The sequence below is a fragment of the Crotalus tigris genome, unplaced genomic scaffold (assembly GCF_016545835.1).
Source record: "Crotalus tigris isolate CLP2741 ecotype Arizona unplaced genomic scaffold, ASM1654583v1 scf7180000018085.976183, whole genome shotgun sequence".
Taxonomy (NCBI): domain Eukaryota; kingdom Metazoa; phylum Chordata; class Lepidosauria; order Squamata; family Viperidae; genus Crotalus; species Crotalus tigris.
In genome coordinates, this window is record NW_024096816.1 from 800,872 (window position 1) to 826,808 (window position 25,937).

The window sequence follows — 25,937 nt, forward strand, 5'->3', positions numbered from 1 at the left end:
GTCTTGCTTAGCAACAAAATTTTGGGCTCAGTTGTGGTCATAAGTTAAGGACTACCTGTATTGCCTCAGAATAGTTTTACATATACTTATTTACTTGTATATCTATATGTCTATATATATTCAAAAGCTTCTTACTGTAATTTGACTAAGTCCAGCCAATCTCATGGTTAAGGTTGGTGACATAAAGTACTTAAAAGCAAGATCAAGACTCTCTTTATCAAAACACAAGGCAGTATCTAATGGCTCTTTAACTGTGTTCCACATTAGATCTGCCATATTACAAGCTGCACTTTGTCTTAACTCCTGGTCCAACAGTTTGCATAAATACCTAAGCAGAAATACAAGGAAGATCAAATTAATATTAACAAAACAAGTCAAATTAATTTTGCCACTCATCAAAAATAAAAGCAACTTAGAACTAAGAAATTTCCTAACAGTTAGAACAATTAATCAGTGGAACAACCTGCCTCCAGAAATTGTGAATGCTCCAACACTGGGAGGTTTTAAGAAGAGATTGGACAGCCATTTGTCTAAAATGGTATAGTTTTCTGCCTGAGCAGGGGGTTGGACTAGATCACCTCCAAGGTCCCTTCCATCATCATCATCATCATCAATTCAATTATTTTCCCTTTTTTTTTAAAAAAAACCCCTCTTAATTTCAATATTTCTCCTTGCATCATTTTCCAGCTTTTTAAATTTTTAAGATTTTGTATAAAGGCTAGTTTGGTGTAGAAGGTAAAGCAATAAGCTGGAAATTCCAAGACTTTAGTAATTCTATTGTAGCTCTGCTTTAGACACAAGCCAGTTAGGTAACTTTGGACAAGTCACTCACTCTCAGCCCTAGGAAATATGCAAAAGCAAATCAGTTCTGAAAATGTTGCCAAGAAAATTGTAAGGACTAATCCAGCAGTCATCAGGAATCAACACTGACTGGAAGGGACACACAAAAGATTTTGTGTAATTGCAGCAATTTGTCCTTTAAAAAAGCATGGATGTTTGAAATAATTCAGAAATTTTATAAACAGGTAAACTTAGATTTTCCATAGTTTCTTCTTTTGTCTTGTTGCTTTTCCAGGGTGATTGAGCCTGGAAATCATAGATCAATTATCTACCATTTTAACAAATTTTCCTTTATAAAAACACAAAACAAAGGATTGTGTGAACACAGAAGACCAAGATTGAACTTCTAAGAACTGATAAAACAACAAGTTATGGGAGATACATGGCACTTAGATAAGTGTTTTTAAAAGAAGTCAACTGTGGAATTGAAGTATTAACTATTAATAATTGATAATTAACAATTTACAACTGTGCAATTTTTCATTCGGTCAACCTACATTTTAGATTGAGTAATAATAAAATCTGAGATGAGAGAAGGATCCTAGTCACTCTAGTACTGGCTATCTAACTTCTTTCTTCATGAAACTCTGCCCCCAAAGAACTTAGTTTAATATCTGTTATGGGAAAACAATGGAGGAAAATAAAGTAAAATGGAGATTTATCTGTGTCGTCAAAGTCAACTGGGTAGTGCAATTGGGTGTGGAGCCTTCTTAGAATTGCTAAAAGGACTGTGTTGTAGACTGGAGATAGATGATGTCTTATCCCTCCCTCTGATGAGAAAGGGCTGTTCAATTTTGTCATAGATGGCCTCTTTGACCCCTCTTTCAACCCCCCCCCTTTTTTAATTGAAAAGTTTTATAAAAATTTACAGTATACACCCCAACCCTCCCTCTCCCTCCTCCACTTCCCAGAGCTGAGTACAGGGTTACAAATATAATAATCAAACTCTAACTAACATTAACCAACTATATAAATAACCAAGTCCATAATGCACTTTAACTCCCCTTTAACATAGGTATAAACAAATTAAAAATAAACATAATAATATAAACAAGTCGATATTATTAAACAATACAATATCCAAATTGTTAACAATACTAATACTAAAAATAATAATAAAACTAATAAAAATTCCACTATAATAAACTACTACTAATAATAATACTCTAAAATTTACTCATAAACTAGATGGAACTTTTTACTCCCATATTTATTCTGAATATAATCTATCCATCTTCTCCAGACCGAAATGTATCTTTCTTGTGAATGATCCTTCAAGTAAGCAGAAATTTTTGCCATTTCTGCTAAATTTGACACTTTAAGCGTCCATTATTCTATAGTAAGCAAACAATCCTTCTTCCAATATTGCCCTACCAATAACCTTGCAGCTGTTATCAAATTCAACATCAAATTAATTTCTTTAACATCACAATCTACAATAACACCCAATAAAAATAATTGTGGAGTAAACTTTATCTTTCTCCTAAAAATCTTTTGAATGTTCCACCAAATCTTAATCCAAAAAGCTTTTATATTTCTACAAGTCCACCAGATATGAAAATAAATAGCATCCAAGCTACCACATCTCCAACATTTGGGCTGTAAATTAGGATACATACAAGACAACTTTTTAGGATCCAGATGCCATCTATAAAACATTTTGTAAAAATTTTCGGCCTGGGTAAATTTTACATTTCTAACCCAAATTACCTCCCATATATCCAATGGAATCGGTTCTTGAATATTTTGGGCCCATTTTACCATACAATCTTTAACTAAATCCATTTCCGAATCCAATTCTATTAAAGCATTATAAATTCTCTTTATATTTTGATCTTTAATCTGTATTATCAAATTCTCATCCATTAAGGTAATACCAACCTTTTGATCTAACTTCCACCTAGCCAACAATTGATTATACTGAAACCAAGACTGTACAATATTTTCTTGTTTTAACTCAACTAACAATTTTAATTGCCAATCATTCCCTACCAATCTAAGTAGTTCCTTATAAGAAATCCTATCCAAATTCACACCCATAGATACCCCCTCTATCACGTGTCCAGGAATCCCCCAGACTGGTATTTTATAATTTAACTTATAATAATACTTCTTCCAGACATGCAATAAAGCACTTCTTAAAATATGAGATTTAAAAGCTTGGTCAACTTTTTTGTTATAAATTAAGTATGCATGCCACACATATAATAAATCCCATCCCTCAAGATGAAGTATACTTTTATTTGTTAAATTAAGCCAATCACTAACCAGTGTTAAAACCACCGCATCATAGTATAATTTCAAATTAGGTGCCTTAAGTCCTCCTCTTTCCCGTGCATCTTGTAAGATCTTAAATTTAATTCTTGGTTTTTTCCCCGCCCAAATGAATTTATTAATGCCCTTCTGCCATTCATCCAAATTGGCATCTTTTTTCAAAATAGGTATCATTTGAAACAAGAAAAGAAACTTTGGTAGAACATTCATTTTAACAGCTGCAATTTTCCCCAACAAAAATAATTGTAATTTTTTCCAATTGTTTAAGTCCTTTTGTACTTTTAACCATAATATCTCATAATTATTTTTATACAATTTTACATTAGAGGCTGTAATATATACTCCCAGATATTTAACCTTTTTCACTATTTCAAAACCTGTCAATTTAACTAACATTTCCTTTTCCTTCATAATCATATTTTTAGATAATATTTTAGTCTTATTATTATTTACCTTAAAACCAGAAACTTTCTCATACTGAGTTATAATTTCCATCAAATCTATAACCGATTGAATCAGTTGAGATAGTGTCACAACCAAGTCATCCGCAAAGGCTCTCAACCTATAATCATTCTTTTTTATTTTTATTCCCTTTATTATAGTTGTTTCACGAATTTTAATCGGTAAAATCTCCGTTGTTAAAATAAACAACAATGGACATCCCTGTCTTGTACCCTTTTCAATTTTAAATGCCTCTGTTAATCCCCCATTAATTATGATTTGTGCCGATTGTTGTTGGTATATAGCCCTAAGAGAATATAAAAATTTATCCCCAAAATTCATTTTATCAACAACTTTCAATAAAAATTGCCAATTCAACTGATCAAAAGCTTTTTCAGCATCCAAAAATATCAATGCCGCAGAGACTTGATTGTTCTTATCCAAATACTCAATTAAATTAACAATTTGTCTTACATTATATTTCATATATCTTCCAGTTATAAATCCAGACTGATCACTATGAATCATTTGCTTCAAAACTTGCATTAATCTATTTGCCAATATTTTCGACAAAATCTTATAATCTGTATTCAAAAGTGATATAGGTTTATAATTCTTAGGCTGGGTAAGGTCTTGGCCCTCCTTTGGAATCAACGATATAAAAGCCCTTCTCCAAGACGGAGGCACTTCTCCTCCAATCTGGATACTATTAAAAAGTTCCTTTAATGATTCTATCATCTCTTCAGATAATATTTTATAATAAATTGCTGTTAATCCATCTGTACCAGGAGCCTTATCCACTTTTAACTGTTTAATTGCCCAAATAATTTCCTCAGAAGTAATTAAACAATTCATCACATTTTGTTGTTCATTTGAAAGTCTAGGAAAATGTGCTGCCTGTAGGTACTTATCTATATCTAAAGCTTGTATATTTTCACTGGCGTATAATTTTGTATAAAAATCTAAAAAACTCTTTTTAATCAACTTTTGTTGATATACCTCTTTACCTTTATATTCTATTTTCTCTATAATATGTGATTTCTGTTTCTTCCGTAATTGATAAGCCAACCACCTACCAGGCTTGTTTGCATTACAAAACATGTTATGTCTTTCAAACCTCTCTTGAATGAGAAGTGAAATGTCTTCCAAGAAAAATAAAAAAGTCTAGTTGCCTTGTGCAAAGCACCGTTGAGATCAGCCTTTTAAACATTTTGTGACAAATTTCCCAATAGTAATTGGTTACTTGACAGATTCTCTTCCCCTGCCAGTGACTAAGTTATTTGTACCACATCAAGATTCTAGATATTATTTTAATATGAATTACTTAATGCTAGTCCTAAAAGTTTTGAAAACTTAAGGAGTAATGAAAAATGTAGAATCAGAATGCTTCATCTTTCCTACCCACCTGTTTTAAGCAATTATTATAGTGTCATGGGTTCACCATCACTGTCATAAAACTTTGGCAGCTACATGCCTCTTCGTTTCAACTTGCCAATAGGTTTAATACTCTGTTCAATGCAGGATTTGAAAATACATTTGTATGGATCAGCCACGGTTTGAAGACTTCCAGTGAAGTCTTCAAACATGTTACTTTATGTGGCAACCTATTCCACTAGTTATATCTAACCTGAATCTACTTCCCTACATTTCAGTGAATTCTGGTCTTGGTCCTGTTATCCAAGCCCTAGAAATCAACTCCATTTCCTCTTCTGTGAAATAACCCCTTAAATACTTAGCGTATTTCTCATACAGAAAGCTAAACATATTCAGTTCCTTTTAACTAGTCCTCATAAGACTTGGTTTCTAGTACTCACACACGTTTTGATAGCCCCTTCTAAACCTTCTTCAGTTTGTCAATGTACTTTTCACACTGCAGTGCCTAGAACTGGAAAGAATATTCTAAACGGGACCTGACTATAGAGTAGTAGAATGGCACAATTGCTTCTCATGATCTGAACTCCATGCTCCTATTAATATATCCCAAAATAACATTTGCCTATCTAACAGCTGCATCATATTGTTAGCCTGTGTTCTTTTGATGTACTGGAACATCAGGTTCTTTTCATGTGTACTACTGCCAAGCCAGTCCTCCATTTTATATTTATGTTTTTCATATTTTTTTCCATTTTCAGGTGCAGAATGTTGTTTTTTCCCCACTAAATGTCACTGTTAATATTGTCTTACTATTCAAGTCTGCCTAGAGCTTTTAAATCTACCAGAATTGTTGGCCAGTCCTTTTATTGCTGATGTAAGCATCATCACATTTCATTAATTCAGATTATTAATAAACATATTGAATGCCTGGCCCAGGATAGGGCCTGTGGCACTTTCCGATTTAAAAAGGAACTATGTGTGAGTACCTTGTCTAGTCATTTAGCCATTTTTTAAATTAATTGCTATAATCCTCAACAGCATAAATCATGCACCCAAGTGATAATGGAAGATTTCAGTCTAATTTTGTCCTTTGCTGAGTTTGAGGTATATGTTATCCTAAACTTCTTTTCCTGTTTTGGTGTGAACTTGGGGAAAAATAAATGGTAAAATGGACTTTGTGATTTACTTGATTTATATGTGATTCAGTTAGCTATCAAAATAGGATTTATTCAGTACTAATGGCAAAAGGGAGACATCCAGCTATAGAGTGTACCGAGTTTACTCTTAGTAGGTAGCATTGCCTGGATGATCTCACCTTGACTTGGAAGTTGAAGCCTAATTAGTCCAGGTTCAGGAAATATTAGGGCTGTAGACAAATTGGGGAATTAAAAGAAAATAAAAGAAAGCAAGCAACAATAAAATAAGAAATATTGTAGAAAAACTATATGGGCATGTCCTTGAAGTCAATAGAATTTCCAAGTTTGATTTGAAGATTTTACACTATTAACTCATATATAAATTGATTATTTGAGAGTAAAAAGAAGCATGTTGAAGATGTAATTTGGAAAGAATAAGTTGCAGCACACCTCTCTCAAATATACCCTCAACTGAGGCATAGGCAAAAAATGAGTGTGTTCTTTCACATCCAAACTCCAATATAGTTTCCAGACTGAGACAGAATGGCATCACCAGGTTGGTACGGGCATAGATGTAAAGCTGATTATCATCAGCATACTGATGAAGGTTTATCCCAGGGGTCGGCAACCTTAAACACTCAAAGAGCCATTTGGACCCGTTTTCCACAGGGAAAAAAAAAAAACACTGGAAGCCACAAAACCCTGCTGCTTCCCCCCCCCCCCAACACTCCACCACTGCTGCTGCGGAGTGCCCTGCCACCACTTTTCCCTACCTCCCCCACGCCGAGCACCCTGCCGCCACTTTTCCATACCTCCCCTGTGCCGAACGCCCTGCTGCTGTGGCTTTCCCCAGCAGCGAAGGTGGAGTTTGGGAGGCAGCGGCAGAGCATAGCCCAGGCATGGCTCAGCAGCAAAGCTCATCTTTCCCACTCAAGGTGCAGCAGCAGGATTGCTCTCAATAAGGAGGGCACACACGAGCGAGCAGCGCACTTGGCTCTTATTGTTTGAGAGCAATCCCGCTGCTGCGCCTCCGCTTTCTTCAACCATGATCCTCCCTCCCCAGCCAGCCAGCTCTTCATGAATTTAACATGGACATAAAAATGTTTCACAACCTTTATCAATATTACAAAGAAAAGTTTAAGAACTTTAATTGTGCTTGATCAGGTTCACTCATTTTCCTCCAGTCACCCTCTTGGCATCTCTTACCCACTTCATCACCCTCTGAAAGCCAGAGGATTCACAATGATCCACACTCATAGAGAGGATCCTGCAATCTAATCCAAGCTGTCATAACCTTTCATTCCAGCATGATTATAGCAGGTTATTCTCTATCTCTCTTTTTCTCTGTCTGTGTCTGTTTTCCAGCACTGGAGATGGATAATCCACCAATGGGTTGAGACTGTATTCCTGCCCAATCAGATCAGTCAGCCAAAGTTGCCACGCCCGTCCTGGACCACGAGATCCCAGTCTTCACTGATCTCGCCCAGAACTCAGACATTTCAACTTTGGCTCCTAGGCAGGAGATCTGTCACCGCTTCGGTCTTCCCCAGGTAGACCTATTTGCCTCTCCTTCCAATGCCCAACTGATTCGCTTCTTCTCCCGATTCCCATCCAGGGGAGCAGAGCAGACGGATGTGTTACGGAGTCCATGGTCAAGGGAGCTCCTTTATGCATTCCCACCATTACCTCTCCTTCCGGCGGTAGTACGCAAGATTCTGCGGGAAAGAGCCGAGGTAATTCTTGTGGCCCCTTATTGGCCAAGGAGGCCTTGGTTTGCAGACCTGATGAGTCTCTCCCGCACAAACCCATGGCGGATCCCTCCGGAGAGAATCTCCCTCAAGCAGAGGGCAATCTTCCACCCAGAGCCACAATGGCTACAACTAGTCGTCTGGCACTTGAGCGGTCAATTTTAACCAAGGGGTCTTGCTCACAGGGTGTAATTAGGGTTATACAGGCTTCAAGGTGACCTTCCACGAACCGTATCTACGAGGCCACGTGGAGAAGTTTCCAATCATGGTGCTCTAAACAGGAATTGCCACTCAAAAGGATCACAATCCCCAAGATCCTAGAATTCCTACTAGGCGGCTTAGAGAGGGGCCTTTCGCCAAACACGCTGCGCAAGCAGGTCGCCGCCCTCTCAACAATACTTTTGACCAGCCCTGGTGAAACCTTGGGTAAGCATCCCTTAATACGATCCTTCATCAAAGGGGCTGCGAACATTAGACCACCAGCCGTGCACAGATATCCATCGTGGGAACTGCCACGAGTACTGCAAGCTCTTACCAGAGCACCTTTCGAACCACTCAAAACATGTGACATTTGCTACCTAACCCATAAGGTAGCATTCTTAGTGGCTATCACATCAGCTCGATGTATATCCGAGTTAGCTTCTCTCACAACGAGAAAAGACCTGTGTCACTTTCACAGGGACAGGGTAGTCTTACGAATTGATCCTTCCTTCATTCCAAAGGTCAACATCTTTTTCCACAGAGTGCAAGAGATAGTCCTACCAGACTTTTGTCCAAATCCAACTCATGCCCTAGAGAAACAATGGCACACCTTGGGCGTACGCAGGGCACTAAGGTATTACATTTCACGTACAGCGGAATTCCGCCACTCAGAAGCGCTTTTCATATCCTTCCACCCCTCCACTAGGGGCCAGAAGGTCTCGTCCTCTACCATTGGTAGGTGGATTAGGGCATGCATCACTGGGGCATACCAGGCAGAGGCCTTGCCGGTCCCCAGGCATATCACGGCTCACTCCACAAGGAGCGCTGCCACCTCAGCAGCATGGGCCATGCAAGTTTCTGTTGAAGATGTGTGCAGGGCGGCCACTTGGGCTTCGCCCTCTCCATTTATTCGCCACTACAAAATCGACAAGTACGCCTCTGCAGAGGCCTCCTTCGGAAGGAGGGCTCTCCAGCAAGTGCTAGACCAAAGTTACACACAGGACCAGTCTATTCCCCAACCCAAGGGACAATAGGCTTTGGTATGTCCCATTGGTGGATTATCCATCTCCAGTGCTGGAGAAGGGGCGTTGACTTACCTGAACGCCTTTTCTCAGCATGGAGATGGATAATCCACACCCACCCTTCTAGACAAGGATAATAGGGGATATTTAGTTTGAGCCAAAACGTCTTACTGTCAGTCAATGGCTTCGCTTGTGTCAAGACTGGGATCTCATGGTCCAGGACGGGCGTGGCAACTTTGGCTGACTGATCTGATTGGGCAGGAATACAGTCTCAACCCATTGGTAGATTATCCATCTCCGTGCTGAGAAAAGGCGCTCAGGTAAGTCAACGGCCCATTACAATATTCTGTTTTTCAAATATTTTTATTAAGGATTATAAATGAAAAGAGTAAAAGCCAGTGCAAACTATAAAAACTACAAAGCGAAAAATAGAAAAGAATTGCAGGGAAAAAAAAGAACAGGAGAAAGACAAAAAAACCTTTTCTCCTTCATCCCAATGTTTACTCTTCTCTCCTCCCTCCCTTTCTGCCCCTTCATTCATTAATCCGGTCCAAGCGCCCACATGCGCCCCCCCCTCAAACTATTTCTATCTTGTTCTTGCTTTGCTACCTCCGGACTTGGCACCCTCGACTGGCTTGGCTTCCTCAGACAGCATCGCTCCTGGCAACAGCGATGCAGAGCAACCTAAACTCTCCGAAAGCCTTCGCCCGCACTTCTTCGGCAGAGGAACCTGGAGAGTCAGGGAAGGGAGATGCTGGAGAGGGAAAAGGCAGAGGCAGCAGCTAAGCTGGTTCCAAGTGTGTTCCTGCGGGAATCGCAAAAATCTCACCCCCAAGTTAGCAAACCGGCTTCTATATCGGGGAAGGGCGGAGGAAGCTGCTCCCCTTGAGTACTGTACTGTTGCGCGCTGCTGGAGATGAAGGGAAAGTGTGGATCAATTGGGAGCTTAGCCCAAGGAGGAAGCTTTCTCTTTCTTCAACCATGATCCCTCCTCCCCAGCCAGCCAGTCAGCATCGCTGATCTTCTCCTCACCTGGCCAGCCAGCCTCACACTCTCCTCCTCTTCCTTTGCACTCAATTGGCTGCTAGCAGCTTGGGTGGCTCTGCTCCGTCCGAGTTGAAGAAAACGGAGGCACAGCAGAAATCTTCCCCCCCCAAGGAGTTGAATTGATTTATTGAACTTTTTTAGTACTTCTTTTTTTTTGTGGGACTGCAAATGGCGGAGGACTGGGAGTCACAATAGAGGGATGAAAGAGCCACATGTGGCTCCAGACCTGCAGGTTGCCAACTCCTGGTCTATCCTATGCAATTGGATGGCCTCACCTATAGGCTTGCATGTAGATGTCAAATAGGATTGGGGAAGAATGTTGAGCCTAGAAAGACCCCACACAGAAGAGGTTGTGCACTAGACTCCCCCCCCCATCAACAATTGGGATCAACCCGAGAAAGAAAACCAGTGCAGAACTATACCTCCTCTCTTTGATCCCCAGAGCTGATCCAGAAGTATACCGTGAAGAAATGATGAAATCAAAAGCCACTAAAATCAAGAGTTAAGGTGGATGCACTACCTTCATCTGACTACCAGACATCATCAATAAGTAGAATCAATGCAATTTTTGGCACTGTATGCAGGTTTGAAATCTGATTGAAAATGGTCCAAATAAGATTTCCTTTATCTTATGTGTTCCAGGATCTTCCTGGATAAATAAACTACAGTTTGGACATAAATTTTCAGGATTCAAGTGGGAATTTTACCTATACAATAAAAACTGGCCAAATAAAGCATGGCAAGTTTTAAGATCTCATTTTCTCTATATGACAGCTTTAACTTTGTAAATACTTATCTCTTGAAGATCTCAACCACATAAGCCCCCACTATAGGCTGAAATGTTAGCCCACATGCAGTTCTTCTATTTTTTGAGATTATTAAATCCGATAAATAAGGACAACCAAAAGAAATCTAGCTCTTCAGAATTCTCTTTGGACCTGCAGATTCATGATATCAAAGAAAATACCTAAAATGCTGCATGTTCTCAGTTCCTTTGATCCAGAAAAAATTAACAGGACCAATCTGAAAAATTGTGAGACAACTAGTAAAATGCTAGTTTTATTAGTAGTAAATATACATTTACATTAAAAATGTGGATGAAAAATCTTTTCATTCTACAGTCCACCTTATCTACAGAATAGGCATTTCTTTTGAAGAATCAAAAATAAATAGGACATTAGGCCAGATGGAGGCATTATGCTTTAGTATTGACTGAAAGTCACCTTCTCTATATAATTCCTTCAGATAGGAACGGCTTGCTGCCCATCCAGGCAAAATGGAGACAAATGGGACGGGTCCACCCCAACCATATCAGAGAGGAGACATGATAGGAAGGTCTAGGACAGGGGTAGGAAACCTTGGCTCTTTTATAACTCCCAGAATTCCTGAGCCAGCTCATAAAAGAGCCAAGGTTGCCTACCCCTGGTCTAGGACTACTTGGTGCGGACAGATGATGGGTCGCCCCTGCCATCTGGATGTGGGACTAATGGCCTTAACCAAATTAGGGACAACTCACTGCTGCTGGACAATGAAGCGGGAAGAGGATAACATCTGCAGCAATTACACGTAAAAATATCTTAGCACTTGCAATTTTAGATACATGTTGAAAATGATTTTAAAAGATAGTTTTTAAAATTATAATGGGGTTTAGTTAATTATAGATTGTTGTTTCTTTTCCTTTTTAAAATGAATCAGATCCTCTCTTCGGTATTGTTTTTAGTAATGAACATGAGGGATTAAAAAAATGACTACAGAAATTAGTGCTTTGACGGAAACTTCAACCTTAGAATGTTGTAACCCAGTGACAGCAAGCAGCTGTTCACTTGTGTTGTTTGGATTTAATGTTTGAATTATAAATCTACTCAAAAGAGAACAAATCCATATTTGGAGTCCTGCAACCTTACAGTGAAAAGAGCACTGCCAGAGCCTTTCTTCAGAAGTCAGCAGGCAACATGGAAGTATCAGTAATCAATACTGAAAGCCAAAACCCATGCCTGCCTTCCTGGGAGTGCTCGTTCTAACCTGCCTCTTCTGCAATTTTGCCTTTGAACAAAAATGTTGCTCACCCCAAGTGTCTGATCAACACAGCCTCTCCCCAGCAAAAGTGTGTGCATTGTGTGTTTGCATGATGATCTTAGAGACCACTCCTGGAGACCACAAAGCAAAAAACAATTTGGCAGAGCCAGCAGAAGCACGGGAATGACCCAAGATGCAACTGCAGGAAGAAATCTTCCCTTTTTTGGCCCTTGGCTTGTTGCATTTTGAGAGGCACCACATCGGGGTGGATTTGCATCTATTTCAAAAAGACTGTGAAAAATTATACCCTTTGAGAGCTTTGAAGGAAGGGGAATTAAACATCTGCACAGCTCTGTTTATAACTATGTAATTTGCTGGCCTTCCCTTCAAGTGGTGTATTTTTATCTCTGTGATTTATTTACCTGATCAGCAGGTAATCACTCCAGAGTAGCATTGCTGAGTGGTTGCTGCTTTTTTTGAGGAAGAATTAGAGAAGCACGTACCATATTTAATTAAACCATTACAATTTTAAAAACTCTTCTTTTTTAAAATGGTTTTCAATATGTATCTAACATCATACCATCCTGCAAGTCTCGAGATATGTTTACGTATGTAGAATGTTACTTCTTCCTGCTCTGTTGTCCTGCGGCTCTGAGTTGTCCCCACGTTCAGTTGGCTGAGGCCACTTGTCTCACATCCAGACGGCAGGGTGCCGAGTTGTCCCAGTCCATGCTACGTATCTCATCAGTCAAGATAATAAAAGTTTCTGTGAAATACAGTTTTTGCAGATCAACATTGAAATTTTCTCCTACTCTAAACTTCACAGTGAATAGAGCATTCCAATGAAAAAATACAGTCACAGAAAGGAAAATAAATGTAAACCAAGTTTATTTTGCTTTTTAAGTAGTGTTCTTAAAGCACTACAGCATGGTAAACAATGTAAATTAGTAGAAGTCATCTCAAAAGCCAGAGTTCTTCTTTAATGAGCTTGTTAAAAAGATGCAGCCTATTCTAACAGGATAAATATTTTAACCATTTCACTTCGAGTTAATGAAGGCTCACAAATGAGCAACACTCCTCATTGAGGAAAACAAAAAGCTGTTGTCGACAAAGCGACAGCACACACACAAAAACAAAAGAACTGTGTAAAAATAACTAACTGTACTGTGTTCCCATATTTTTCCAAGTTGCTTTACAATGGGATGATATGCACATGATCTTGCTGCAAATTTGCCATATGACTTGCAAATATCAGTAGCCTAGCCTTATCACTTAGCCCCAAAGCTGCTCATGTCTGATGATGCAGCATTCATCTTATTACTAACAATTAATTTGATGGATTTCTTTATTACCCTTTTTTCAAGACTGCAGAGCAGACTAGAAAATTATCCTTAATTGAAAGAAAAAAAGTGTTCTAACTGGAAAAATGTTTAATTTTGCAATAGACTTTACAAGTTATATGTTTTGCCTTTTTTTACTCTTAGCCACAAAATGGGCATGAAGTGTTTTATTTTTAAAATGCCTTAATTTTCAACTTCATGCAAATCTAAATAAAGATGACCAAAACAAAAAGCTTAAACAATGGAAGGATATTTCACAGAAAATTTCTTATACAAAAACACATAAGAAAAAAGGGCCACTAGGTGACATCTTAAATTTACAAATTGGCATCATTTTGGTCAACAAATATCCAAGTCCCGTTTTCTTCTACAACAAAGCAGCTGTACAGAAAGAAAACAGAAAAACTGGTTATTTTTATTTTAATCACACATTTCCTCAGGAATTTCATGTGGATTAAGGATGCCAGGGACAGACATCTGAAGTTTGTGTTTTTCCTCCTGAGCCTGTCGAAGAGCTGTCTCTCTTTCTTCCAGGAACAAGTCAGATGTGTCTTCACCTGCAAATTCCTATGGAAATAAAATAATTTAGGAATTATAACTGAGCCATACAATTAGTACTTTCTAAAAAAAATTAAAAAGACACGAAACATACAGCCATTTCTCTTCAAATCTTGCTGAAGTAAATTTCATTTAAATACATTATTTTAGATTTTATCTTCAAAGCAAGTTTTTTTTAAAAAAACTTGTTCCTCTTTAAGTTAAAATTCCTTCTTTCCTTTAATCCCAAATTTTCAAAAGCTGACTGCATTGATACTTTTTATCATACAATCACAGCATGTCAAATTGGAGATAGTCGGGTTTTTTTTAGTATTATTTATTTATTTAGAAAAAGCTAAATAAGATTTTGGATTAAAGAGTTATATAGATAGTTCTTGAGTTACAATTGTAATTGGGAGCAGAACTTCTGTTGCTAAATACATGGTAGTAAAGTGATGTGTCAGATGTCTGCATCACTTAGCAACTGCAACCCCTGCAGTCCCCATTGCAGTCCAATGAAGATTGTGGGTCATTAACAGAGCACCTCCTGCCGGCTTCTAACAACCAAAGCCAGTGGGTAAGCTGCAGGAAGTTGGTGGGGGAGAGTTACCTAAGCTACCTGCAACTTTTGCTGCTGCCTTTTCCATTGTCTTTGCTTGTGGAAAGCTGGCAGGGACAGGTTGCAAATCTCAGTCACTTGATTGTGGGATGCTGCAGCAGTTTTAAATGTGAGTTGGTTGCTAAGCACTAAGATTATGATCATGTGATTGTGGAAGTGCTGGGATGGCTTGAACTTTGAAGGCCAGTGGTAAGCACCACTCATTTAGCATCATTGTAACTTCAAATGGTTGCTGAACAAGTGGTTGTTAATCAAGGGTTACTTGTAAACAAATTAAAGTTCCAGACAAATTTGGAACATTGAAAACTTTTACTATTAGATTTTGGAACTAACTATATGAAATAAACAGCTTTTTGTGGGAACCAAAATTATTTAGTCTACTGTAAATCGTAACAGAGATAAGAAACTTTACTGACTAGTAGAGGGGCTAGAGACCACCCCCATGCCCCTAAACTGCAAAGTTGCTCTCGATTTTAATTAATACTACATTTACAAAATGACACAAAATGCTATAACATTTGAAATATTAGAGATCTTCAAAGAATGGAGCCATAAATTAGTAGCCACAATATCAACATTAATAGTAATGTCTGCTTCTATGGATAAACTATGTTTAAAAGATGTTAATGAAGGAATGACAGATATAAAACAATCTTGCTTGATGCAGAAATAGTAGAATCAAACATATTGCATTAAAAATGTGTGGATTTGGAGATAAAGACATTTAAAATGCAAATACAAGTGATAGCCTGATAGCCCAAGAGAGTGACCCAGATAATGTCTACAGGATATACAAAAGAAGCTGGCTAAAGTTTTCAAAATTAAAGGGGAAATATAAATGATAAACCAAGAGAATGACATGAATAGTGATTTTTACTGGATTTACAAGAGAGGCTTGATAAAGCCTTGAAGACACCTTTGATATAGGAAAAAGAAAAACTGAAGGTACGGCCAAATCCTACAATAATACCTGAGTACACTAGAGATCAAGATTGTCAGAAGTAGAAGGAAGGAATATTTGATCAAGGTTAAGTTAAGACATATTTTTATAAAGTTTTGGTAATTTTTATAGATTTTTGCTAATACCAGGATCGAAAAATTGATGTCTCATGGATTTGCTTATAGATAAAGGATTGGTTACAGAAGTTAGTGTTATTGTTTTTAGCCCTATAGGGAATGAAGAGGTGGTATAATGCTATCACACACTTTAACAGACTACAGTATAGTTTTATACACACTGAGAAAAAAATATGTGTAATTCACTTTAATGTAATATCCATTTTATTTCAGTGGTCTGGAACTGAACCCATAAACATACACAAGTATATATGTATTATATATTTATATATATGTTTGTGTGTGTATGTATAGACACACTATTCCTTTGCTGAGCTATTGAAAGTGGTATTTTAGATAGCTTAAAAACAACTGGTAAGTTACAAACTTAAATGAATTGTTCTCCACTCCTTTTGGAATTTTGGTGGGACACTTTGAAAACAAAAGAAACAAGCTTCTCCCCTTTCTATCCTGAATAATGTACCCCAGTTCAACTTTTGAAGTACTTATTGCTAAGATGCAGAGCATAGTTATATCCAAGAAAGCAACCAACTTTATTAGGGAGATGTTTGAACAGTGGTTTTGACTCCAGAGATACATTCTGGTATTGGGATAAGGGAACTTCACAATTTTTGAGATTTTAGTCATATTATAGTCTCAAAAAAACACCTTATACTTGAAAAGCAAATCCAATTGAAGGATGAAGTTTTGCAGAAAGATGTGAAATTGCTTAAAATAGTAATGGAATCACACAGAAAGGATTAATTGTTTAGAAGACAAGCAACAACAACAACAACACACAAGCAGATAACCTGCCAAGAGGAATGAGATCAGACTGAAAATCAAATAAATTGCAAGTGCTTGGGCATGCTGAAGTTCCTATATGTATAAGACAAATGAGATAATATTTTCCGGTTGCCATAGAAAATTCTATAAAAACTTGTTTCAAATGAAACATGGACATTTTTTGGGACACTGCTTTAGAATCCAAGATAAGTCATGATGTCAAAAGCTGTTTTATTCTTTTTCTCACATTTCTTTCCCTTTCTCCCATTCTTATAACTTTTGATTAGAAACCTTATTAACTCTAGCTCAGATTCACAGCTCATTAAGACAAAAAGATAAGTCTGGCTATAGTGTAACCATGCAAAAATAGTTTTCTTTATCATTTTTTCATCTCATGTTCCTTTTTTTGTTTTCTCTCCTTCTGTATATTTGCAGCCTGCCTTTTTGAATGAATGGTTTTTGCAATAATTTTGCAACTGAGAATAGAGGAAAAAATCTAGAAATCAGGCAAAAACAATTAGTCCTCAATTTATAGAATTCTATTGACATTTATATTTTATGAATGCAGTAATGCCTATTGGACAGGTAGAAAACTTTTTAAACTGAATATTCCAAAGATTTTTGATGTTCACTCAAGAGACTTGTTTATTTGTATATCCAGTAGTCTTTGACTTATGATCACAACTGAGCCCAAAATATCTGTTGCTAAGCAAGATGGTTTTAAGTTAGTTTTGTCCCATTTTATGACCTTTCCTACCACAGTTGTTAAGTGAATCATTGCAGTTGTTAAAAGTTAGTAGCACGATTGTTAAGTGAATCTGGCTTGCCCATTGACTTTGCTTATCAGAAGGTCGCAAAGGGTGATCACATGACTCTGGAACACTACAATTGTCATAAATATATGCCAGTTGCCAAGTGTGCCATGAATTTTGATCATGTGACCATGGAGATGCTTTCATGTGGTCATGTGAAAAACAGTCATAGGCCACTTTTTCAGTGCCATTGTAACTACAGGAAAAAAACCTATCTCCATATCATTAGATATACATAATAATCTTTCAAAAGAGACTTTTCCTCATAATATTGTGGGGCTTATTATGAAAACAGTACAGGAGTCTATAAGTTATATTAATTATCCAATATCCTACTGGGTCTTGAGCGTTTCGGAACTACTGGGTCTTGAGCCTTTCGGAACAGGGCCACGGAAGTGGAGGGTAAGTGTGCACATCCCCACTTGCGCGAGCAATGGTTGGCTGGGGCCGTGCTCCATTACACAAATGGAGTTACACATTTGCCCTCCACGCACACAGAACCATCCCTCCCCCAACCCGGTCCACAAAGCCGAAAAGGTTGGGGAATTCTGCACTAAGCCTTTGCCTGCTATACTAACACAATTATATATTATCATTAATAATTCATCCTGTATGTTATTTTTGTGAAAGGATGACAGTTCTCTGGTAACATTTATACTGTAACTTATTTTCATAACACAAATTTTTTTTTGTAAGATGCAGAAGCTTTTGATGCTGCAAATTAATTTTTTGCAAGATATGAGAAAAGGGAATTTCATTTGCTTTTTTTAATTGGGTAAAATCCAGCTCTTCTATTTGGACAGTTACTAAATACACGTATTATTTTAACAATCCAACTTGTTATTAAATCACTCAGCTAGAAACAGGGAAATCTTCTGACAGAATGGTAGAATATTACAAAAGAGGTGCATAAGTCCAGAAAATGTAAAAACAAAATAACAGAACAACTGCCCCTTGACTGGATTAGGTATAGATTTGACTTTAAAAACTCTTATTTTAATTACTGGATATAAAACCAAAAAGTCAAGCAAAGAAATAAACAGTCCAGCCGCAACCATTGCAGATAAGCAATAAACAGTGCCAGATTCAGACAAGGAAGAAACAATGTCCTTATAAAGGTACCATCAAGGAAGACACCCAACCCCAACAAAAACTAGCAGAACATGCTATTATATATAAAACAGCAAATTCTACACTTCCATGAAGTATTGAGGTTACCAAACCTGGAAATTAAAACAGCCAACTCAAGAATACTAACAACCTAACATACGCTACATATATTCTCAATAATTGGAATACCTTAACTATATTAAATTACATTCAAAGACTTCTAGCCACTCAGTCATACTTCTAGCAAAGAACAGTTTACCAATTCTTGAGCTGCTACTTAACCATTAGGAAACTCCAACTTTACCTAAATGTTAATGAGAACTAAATGTATTCAGCTACTTCATTTATATGATGTATGTGGAAATATTATTGCCTGATCCAAATAATATATAGTCAGATGATGGATACAAGATCCATCTGAGAACTCAAGCTAACTCGGGAATATAGAACATGGCTATATTTACTAATACAATATTCACAGAATTTATAAAGTTCAGTGTTTAAAATAATGTATATCTACCATCTGCATAGGCAATTATGCTAACTGGGCATGAATAATTTCCCCTCTTCCTCTACAAATGCAATTCAATACATGTTCATAAAATCAAACATACCTTTATTTGTACTAGGAAGTCCCTAAGATGTTCCTTGAAAGCAGGAATATCCTGATTTAAACTGAAGAGTCCTGTTACAAACAGTTTAACCTGTGCACTAACATAAAAAAAAGAGGATTTAATTTATATGACGGTTGTGTGCATATAAATTTTAACCTGTGTTCAGAAATCAAGCACTTACTCTTGTAGATGAGGAAATGCAGATTTAAGAAGATTAGCAACATACTCCTGAATAAACATTTGGTTGTTTACTGGATTTCCAGGGTTTAGGGGAGTATTTATTTTTCCTTCTTCTACTAAGTTGAACATGTATGCAAGAATTGATGCATGCATCGTCAAACCTGATTAGAATATACAAATTAGAGTTAATATTTGTAACTGATATGGGTTCTACTTGTAGCAAATTTTTTCTCATTTCCCACCTCAGGGTTCAATTCCTACCAGCAGTATGAGATGTGTCTGTTACAACAGAAAAAATGTGTTGAAGAATGTCACAGAAATAAGTTTGATAAAAGCTCTGAGCAGCAGCTTCTTCTTGTGCAACATTTTGTAAAAGTGTATAAAGGATCTGAAGGCCTGGAAAAAAAACACAAAGCAAAGTCATTCTAAAATGTTAATGTTTGCAGATAATTACAATTTGACAAGACTTGACTGTAAAAAAGTTCCATATCTACATGCTTCTAAACTGTTATAATTTAGATTATGATAAAGCAAATTCACCTGTATCTGCAACATTTCTCATTGTATGCTTGAAAGCCCAAATGATAGAATCCAATACTAGCTTGAACTGTGCAGGTGGAATGGCCAGGAACGCTGGAAAGCAATGGGAGTTTACTGCTTGTAGTAATAAAAAAAAGTTTGTTCTGTGTTCAGGATACTCTTCAAAGTCCTAAGGGAAAAAAAGAGATCCTTTTACATGCAATTCCAGAAACTTCCTTACTTGTAAATTTTTATTGAGTCAAACAAATAACTTCTTCATCTTATAACACTATTGAAATACACAAGTCAAATTTTCAAGTGCCTCTCCAGAGAAATATCCCACACTTGTCCCCAGACCAGGGTAGAAAAACATCTCAATCTCCAAAACCTTCTTAAATAAAGTGTCAGTTTTCAAAGTGGAGTCAAATGCCTTTCCTGTAAAGAAACTGGTACAGGTAGTCCTCAATGTATAAACAAAATTGAGCCCCAAATTTCTGTTGCTAAGTGAGACAGTTGTTATATGAATTTTGCCTTTTACAACCTTGCTTACCATAATTAAGTGAATCACTGCAGTTGATAAGTTAATAACACTGCTATTAAATGAATCTGGCTTCCCCATTGACTTTGCTTGTCAAAAGGTCACAAAAGGTAACCACTTGACCTGGGACATAGCAACTGTCATAAATTTGAGCCAGTTGCCAAGCAGCTGAATTTTGATCACATGACCATGGGGATGCTGTAATGGTAGTGTGAAAAACAGTCAAAAGTCTCCTTTTTAGTGCCATTGTAACTTTGACCATCACTAAACGAATGTTTGTAAATTGAGTATTACCAATAGTTTGTTTTCTCTAGAAATGTATGAAGATCGCTTCAGAAATCATGGAATATTAAAATCAATGTACTTTTGTAGAATTCAAAAAGTTTCATGCCACATTGACTTCCTGAAGCACACAACCTTTAATAAATAGTAATGTTCTTGAAGTATCTATTGGCTGTGCTTCAGATTGCTTTTGTTAAGTGAATTGGAAAGCTGCTGAAGTAGCTATTCTCAAAAAGAATAGCTTTACAAAGTCCTAAAAGTCCTTTACAGTTTTACAAAGTCCTAAAAGTTCTTTGCAGTTTCTAAACTCCTGTACAGAGTAAAATTCAATGCCCATCTGCATTCCAATCACGTTAGATCTTTTCTTATAGCAGAAATTAGGGCAAGAAATAATAGCAATGTTTATATTTTCTCTTTAACCTAAACGTAAGACAGTTGAGGCCTATGGTCATGATTTATTTGAAAAATGTTTAAGATATAAGGAAAGAAGTCTTAGCTACAAAATCCACCTGATCAAGACAGTCACCATTAAAAATATTAGACAATTCAAGGATAAGCTAATTACTGGTTCAAATAGCAAAGCCGTGAGTCCTACCAGTTGTACTTATGAGGATTTCAGCATTTTGGGGTCATATAATTGCTATCCGCTACCTTTCCCAGAGGACTTCTGAGAAGCAAAGTAAATAGGTCAAGTCATTTTACAACCACAGAGATCTGTTTAACAATTGCAGCAAAAAGATAATAAAGTTGGGCACAATTCACTTAACAACCACATCACTTATCAACAGATGTTCTGGTTCCAACTATGGTTATTAAGTTGACTACCTGTAATAAATTCTATTGTAATCTGAGGAGAAAATGCACCTTTCCCTTTGTACCTATGGTAGAAGGTAGTCTGGATTCCGAGGAGGCAGCGGCTGCATTCCAGAGGGCAAAGAAGCAGCCAAGCATGGAAAGTTTGGTCAGGAAAAAGAGAAAAATGTACTTGCAGTAAATAAAAGTACTGACCCTAGATCTAAATCTAAATCAAGTTAGGTCTGGTTTGTACTTGAAGACCAATAAAGTGCTCTTATCTATAGACTACACTGAAAAGTCATAATTCGGGGCACCCCCCAATTGAACTCAACTATATGTCTGTTTTTATGACAACTCTTGAACCAGTTGTCATTAAATGAACCATGTGGTCCAGAAGTGCAAATCAAGTTCGTATTAACTTCAAATGGTTAAGCAACCAGTCCTAAGTCAAGGACTACCTGTACTATTGCCAAAGAGAATTACATGGATTTATCTATGACAAAAAACTCATTCAGAGAGTGTTTTTATGTTTTTATTTTGACTTAATTACAACAAGACACAGAGGCAGATTCATGGCTGATGGCAAATTTAGAATTGTAAACTGAAAAACTATACATTTCATTTCATTTTTCAATAATTAACACTACTCTCCAACTATGTATTTGTTCATTTTCCTCTTTAGTGATGTGTAATTTTATAATTTGGTAAGAGATTTTGGAGTTGTTGGGAGCCACAACCAAAGCTGTTTGGGTTAATCAGGTCATCTTGAGGCATCAAAGTATACACCTCTAGTTAAAGGAGATGATCCAAATGTCACCTAGAATTTTAAGAAGGAACTTAGAAGAAGCAAAGGTTCTGAGAAGCAGTTCTTAGCGCAAAGAACAGAAAGTGACTGTAAGTGGTTTCAGAAATTGTGAGATCTTTGAATGATTGAGAACACATTAATTGAATCATTACGTTTAGAAATTCTAGCTGGTATTAAAATATAAGTGCAGTAAGATATGAAGAAGTCTTCTGCACTTGCAAAGTAGGGTTCAAAAAAGTCTCTGTGTGTGCCCAATCCATGAGCAGAGGAAGCCAGAAAAATACTTTAAGGAGAGTAGTCATAATATAAAATATGCAGTATCATATTGTTAATGTGGAAAAAACACATGAAATCAGGATGCAAAGGACATAGAAAATAAAGTTACACATGAAATCGATAGGATGAAGGGGCACTAGATAAAGAAAAGTGATTACTATTATAGTTGGTTGCATCAACACATTACTAAAAGCTACGGGAAATGAGCCTATCTAAGAATAAATTAGGAAAACAATAAAACTAATACAGAATTCCAGCTCTGCCTCCAAAGGAAAAAAAGCCCCTTCACTGAAAATCAGTCAAACTAGTTTGTATAAGCCAGGGGTGTCAAACTGCCGGCCCATGGGCCGGACGCATCACATGGAAGCTGAGCCCACCCCATTGCCAGCAATGGCAAAACCGGCCCGATACATTGCGCGACGTCACATGACATCGCGAGTTTGATATGCCTGGTATAAGCTCTCTCTCTATAGCTATTTTTAATGTTTAAAAGTCACTGAATTACCTTATTAATCATATTCAATGTGCATTCAAAGACAGCATCAAATATCTGAGGTATTTCAGCAGTAATGTGCCCCCCCAATTTGTTTACTATGATAGCCATTGTACTAAGCACTTCTGGCTCTCTGGCAGCTGGAACAGTCCTCTGATAATCAATAAGAACGGCATCCAGCAAAGGTGGAACAAAGTTTTCAGCTACCTAGAAAAAGAAAAAAAACACCAACGAAGAGGGTTAATCCAACATTTCTTCAATGTTGATCTGCTTGCATAATGTGTTAAATCATACTATGTTCAAAGAATAGTCAAAAGTAATATGTAAATAAAGCACAAAAATAAACTATAGTTTGTAGTCGATTTAAAGAATGAGTAAGACTTGTGTGCAATCCTAAAGTTGTGATAAATTCTTGAGCATACAAAAAATATTGAGAAAAAATATGCCGGAATGATTTAAGTAATAAACCATTTCAGATGAATTTCTATTTCTCACCTTCCTTTATTTCTGAGGGTCTTATTTTTAAACAAAAGAATTGAGAAAAGGAAATAAACTTCCCTTTCCCCATGCCAATGGTTTAAAATCAAGATACTCCCTCCCCTATCAGTAAAACATCATAAAGGCAGTTGTAATATTTGCTCTCAGCAGGGAAAGGTGGTGAGATAATAAAGGAAAAAAGGTGTTCTAAGATCCAAACAAAGCATCACAACTGGGAGCATTCTCTTGGAATGTTTTGAGTGAGTTATGTGTCCCAACAGTATAAACATGAAAATATTTTAATTGTTGATATGCAGATGAGACTAGGTTTTTGTTTTCCAAACCAGGACCAAAGCCATTGGTGAAGGGCTGAATACTACCATATCTCAACTATTTGTTTGGATTTGAACATTTCTTCAAAAATAATCCCCTTGGTATTTTTTTTTTAAAGTTTAGACTACTATTAAAACTGAGAAAGCTAGATTTTGATTAACGTTCCCATTGTTTTCTCTGAGGGAACTTTGAAGGCAATGTGTAATGAAATCCCATCTGTCCTCAACTTGAGACAGAACTCCAGAACCTAGACTTGTTCTGAACTAAGAATATGAGCTGTTCTGTAGAACCCTAGGGCAGTCAAACTGCTGCTACTATTGCAACCACAGCATCTAACACTTGAAGGGTGTTTCCAAGATCAAGGTAAATCTCCTACTAGGGTTAATGTTAAGTCAAGATTGTGTGTCATGCAAATGTATCCCCCATTTTCATAGTCTATTAAGGTCATTGCACTTACCATCTGAGGATCATTAGATCTGCTCACCCAACCAGAAATGAGTTTTAAAGTTTCCCTTTTTACTGTTCTCATACTTCTAATCAGAGGTTGCTTTGTTACCATTTCACCTGGAAGAGTTTTAAAGTCAATTACAAATCAAGAATAGCCTTGGAAAAGCAAATTGATTTGGAAAGTTTTACCCCAGCTTTTCAAAAAATCAACAAATTAAGGAATATGAAAAAAAAAATCCAGAACCAAATAATAACCATTAAATAATATTAAAATTCAAGATGCTGTACCAGAAGGCTTACAAAATCTTTCTATAGTTAGTAACCTTTCTATAAAGACAGAAGATGCCCAAAACCTACATGGTGTCTTGGTATCTGCCAAGTGTACTACATTGTTAGCAGAACATAGGTGACTCAGCCCTTGATCTCTAAGGCATGATTACTGAACAAGCAAACTCATGTTTTTATAATTACAGAAAGTCTATAGCAGATTATTACAATATATACATTCTGATTGAGTGTAAAAATATTCTAAGCTTTAATTGATTATGGAAATGCTTCTGATCCTTTATCACTGAAAAACCTAGTTACAGGATTACTTACATCCCTTCTCTCATGTGCCATGTAACTCTATTCCATCTCTAGCACTTGAAGTATTTGTATGCATTGACCCCCTAGCTATGGTTAAGTATATGAACTGAAAAGCTTTGTGTTGGGTGTCAAGACTGATTCGCCCTTTCAATGGCCTCATTAAGGAATGTAGCAGTAATTGGGTTGTATGTTTATTGTTGTTCCAGGTCTACCCTTCTTCAAGGGGTCAGTATGTGAAAATTGATTCGCCCTTTCACCTACATTTTCTCCCTCCCTCACAGCTTGCCCAAAAAGGGAAGTGGTTGTGGAATGTAATGCAAAGATGGGGGGATGGTATCTAGGCAATCTCTGGAAGTTTGCAGAGGACCCACCCCACTTTGCATCTTAAGAAGACAGAACTCTTGGAATAATTCTTCCAACAGGAATCCTTTATTAAGAAAAAGTGGTTGCAGGTGTGCTAGACAGGACTTGGGGTTTAAGCTCTCCCATTCAAGGTTTTAAGGGGTTCCCCAGTAGTTCCACCCAATCACCCCCCCCTTCCAGTGATAGTTTCAGGCATCACAATCCCACCCCTTTTTTCTTTTCTTCCGTCTGGATGGAGACTTCAGATAAACTACATGAAAGGTAAATAGCCTCCTTTGTTATGATAAGGTCTTTTGGTGCTAACCACATTCAAACTCTTTGAGGTTGCAATAAACACATTCAGTTCCTTAGGAGTATACTGAAGGAAGTGAGGGCCATAAAGCCTCTTTGTTCTCCCCCTTCTCTCCCTCTTATGGCAGAATCCAGAGAAGGCAGAATTGGGGTTTTCTATATTTGATAACTAAAGATGAAATATAATTGGATTCTGACATCCGGCCCCCTCAAAATAAGAGAGATCCACCTGGAAGAAACAAAACAGGTATAAAAGTTAGTCAGGCCTGTTAGGATACTCTGTGTGAAACTTCTTCAATAGCTTCGGAGCTCTGACATGACGTTTATGGGCCCACTCGTTTTGTGAGGGAGGGAGGTGTTTCCAGGCAACTAGGTACTGAGTTGCTCCATGATATCTCCTAGAGTCAAGGACTTCCTTTATTTCGAAGTGTTGTTCACCCTCCACCATGATTGGAGGTGGTGGGGGGGGGATTTTTGGCCGTAGAGGTGACTGATGCTCTCTTTTCAGCAAGCTGCAATGAAAAATTGGGTGTATTTGCCTGAGATTTTTGGGTAATTCTAATTCTACTGTTACTGG

At 37.3% G+C, this 25,937-nt stretch overlaps 1 protein-coding gene across 9 annotated transcripts in view; it reads right to left on the reverse strand.

The window, feature by feature from the left end:
- Window positions 1-12,970: 12,970 nt before the first annotated feature.
- Window positions 12,971-25,937, reverse strand: part of XPO1 (exportin 1) — a 64,389-nt gene continuing 51,422 nt past the window's right edge. For 8 of the 9 annotated variants that reach the window (XM_039347572.1, XM_039347571.1, XM_039347573.1 and 5 more), the window contains 7 exons: window positions 24,129-24,235; window positions 22,874-23,068; window positions 19,694-19,862; window positions 19,415-19,549; window positions 19,155-19,314; window positions 18,974-19,070; window positions 13,860-14,006 (listed from right to left, as the gene is read on the reverse strand). In XM_039347572.1, the coding sequence (XP_039203506.1) occupies window positions 13,860-14,006; window positions 18,974-19,070; window positions 19,155-19,314; window positions 19,415-19,549; window positions 19,694-19,862; window positions 22,874-23,068; window positions 24,129-24,235 (1,010 nt within the window). Of the gene's footprint in view, window positions 14,007-18,973; window positions 19,071-19,154; window positions 19,315-19,414; window positions 19,550-19,693; window positions 19,863-22,873; window positions 23,069-24,128; window positions 24,236-25,937 lie in introns of all 9 variants that reach the window. The other variant, XM_039347574.1, reaches the window with a different exon arrangement.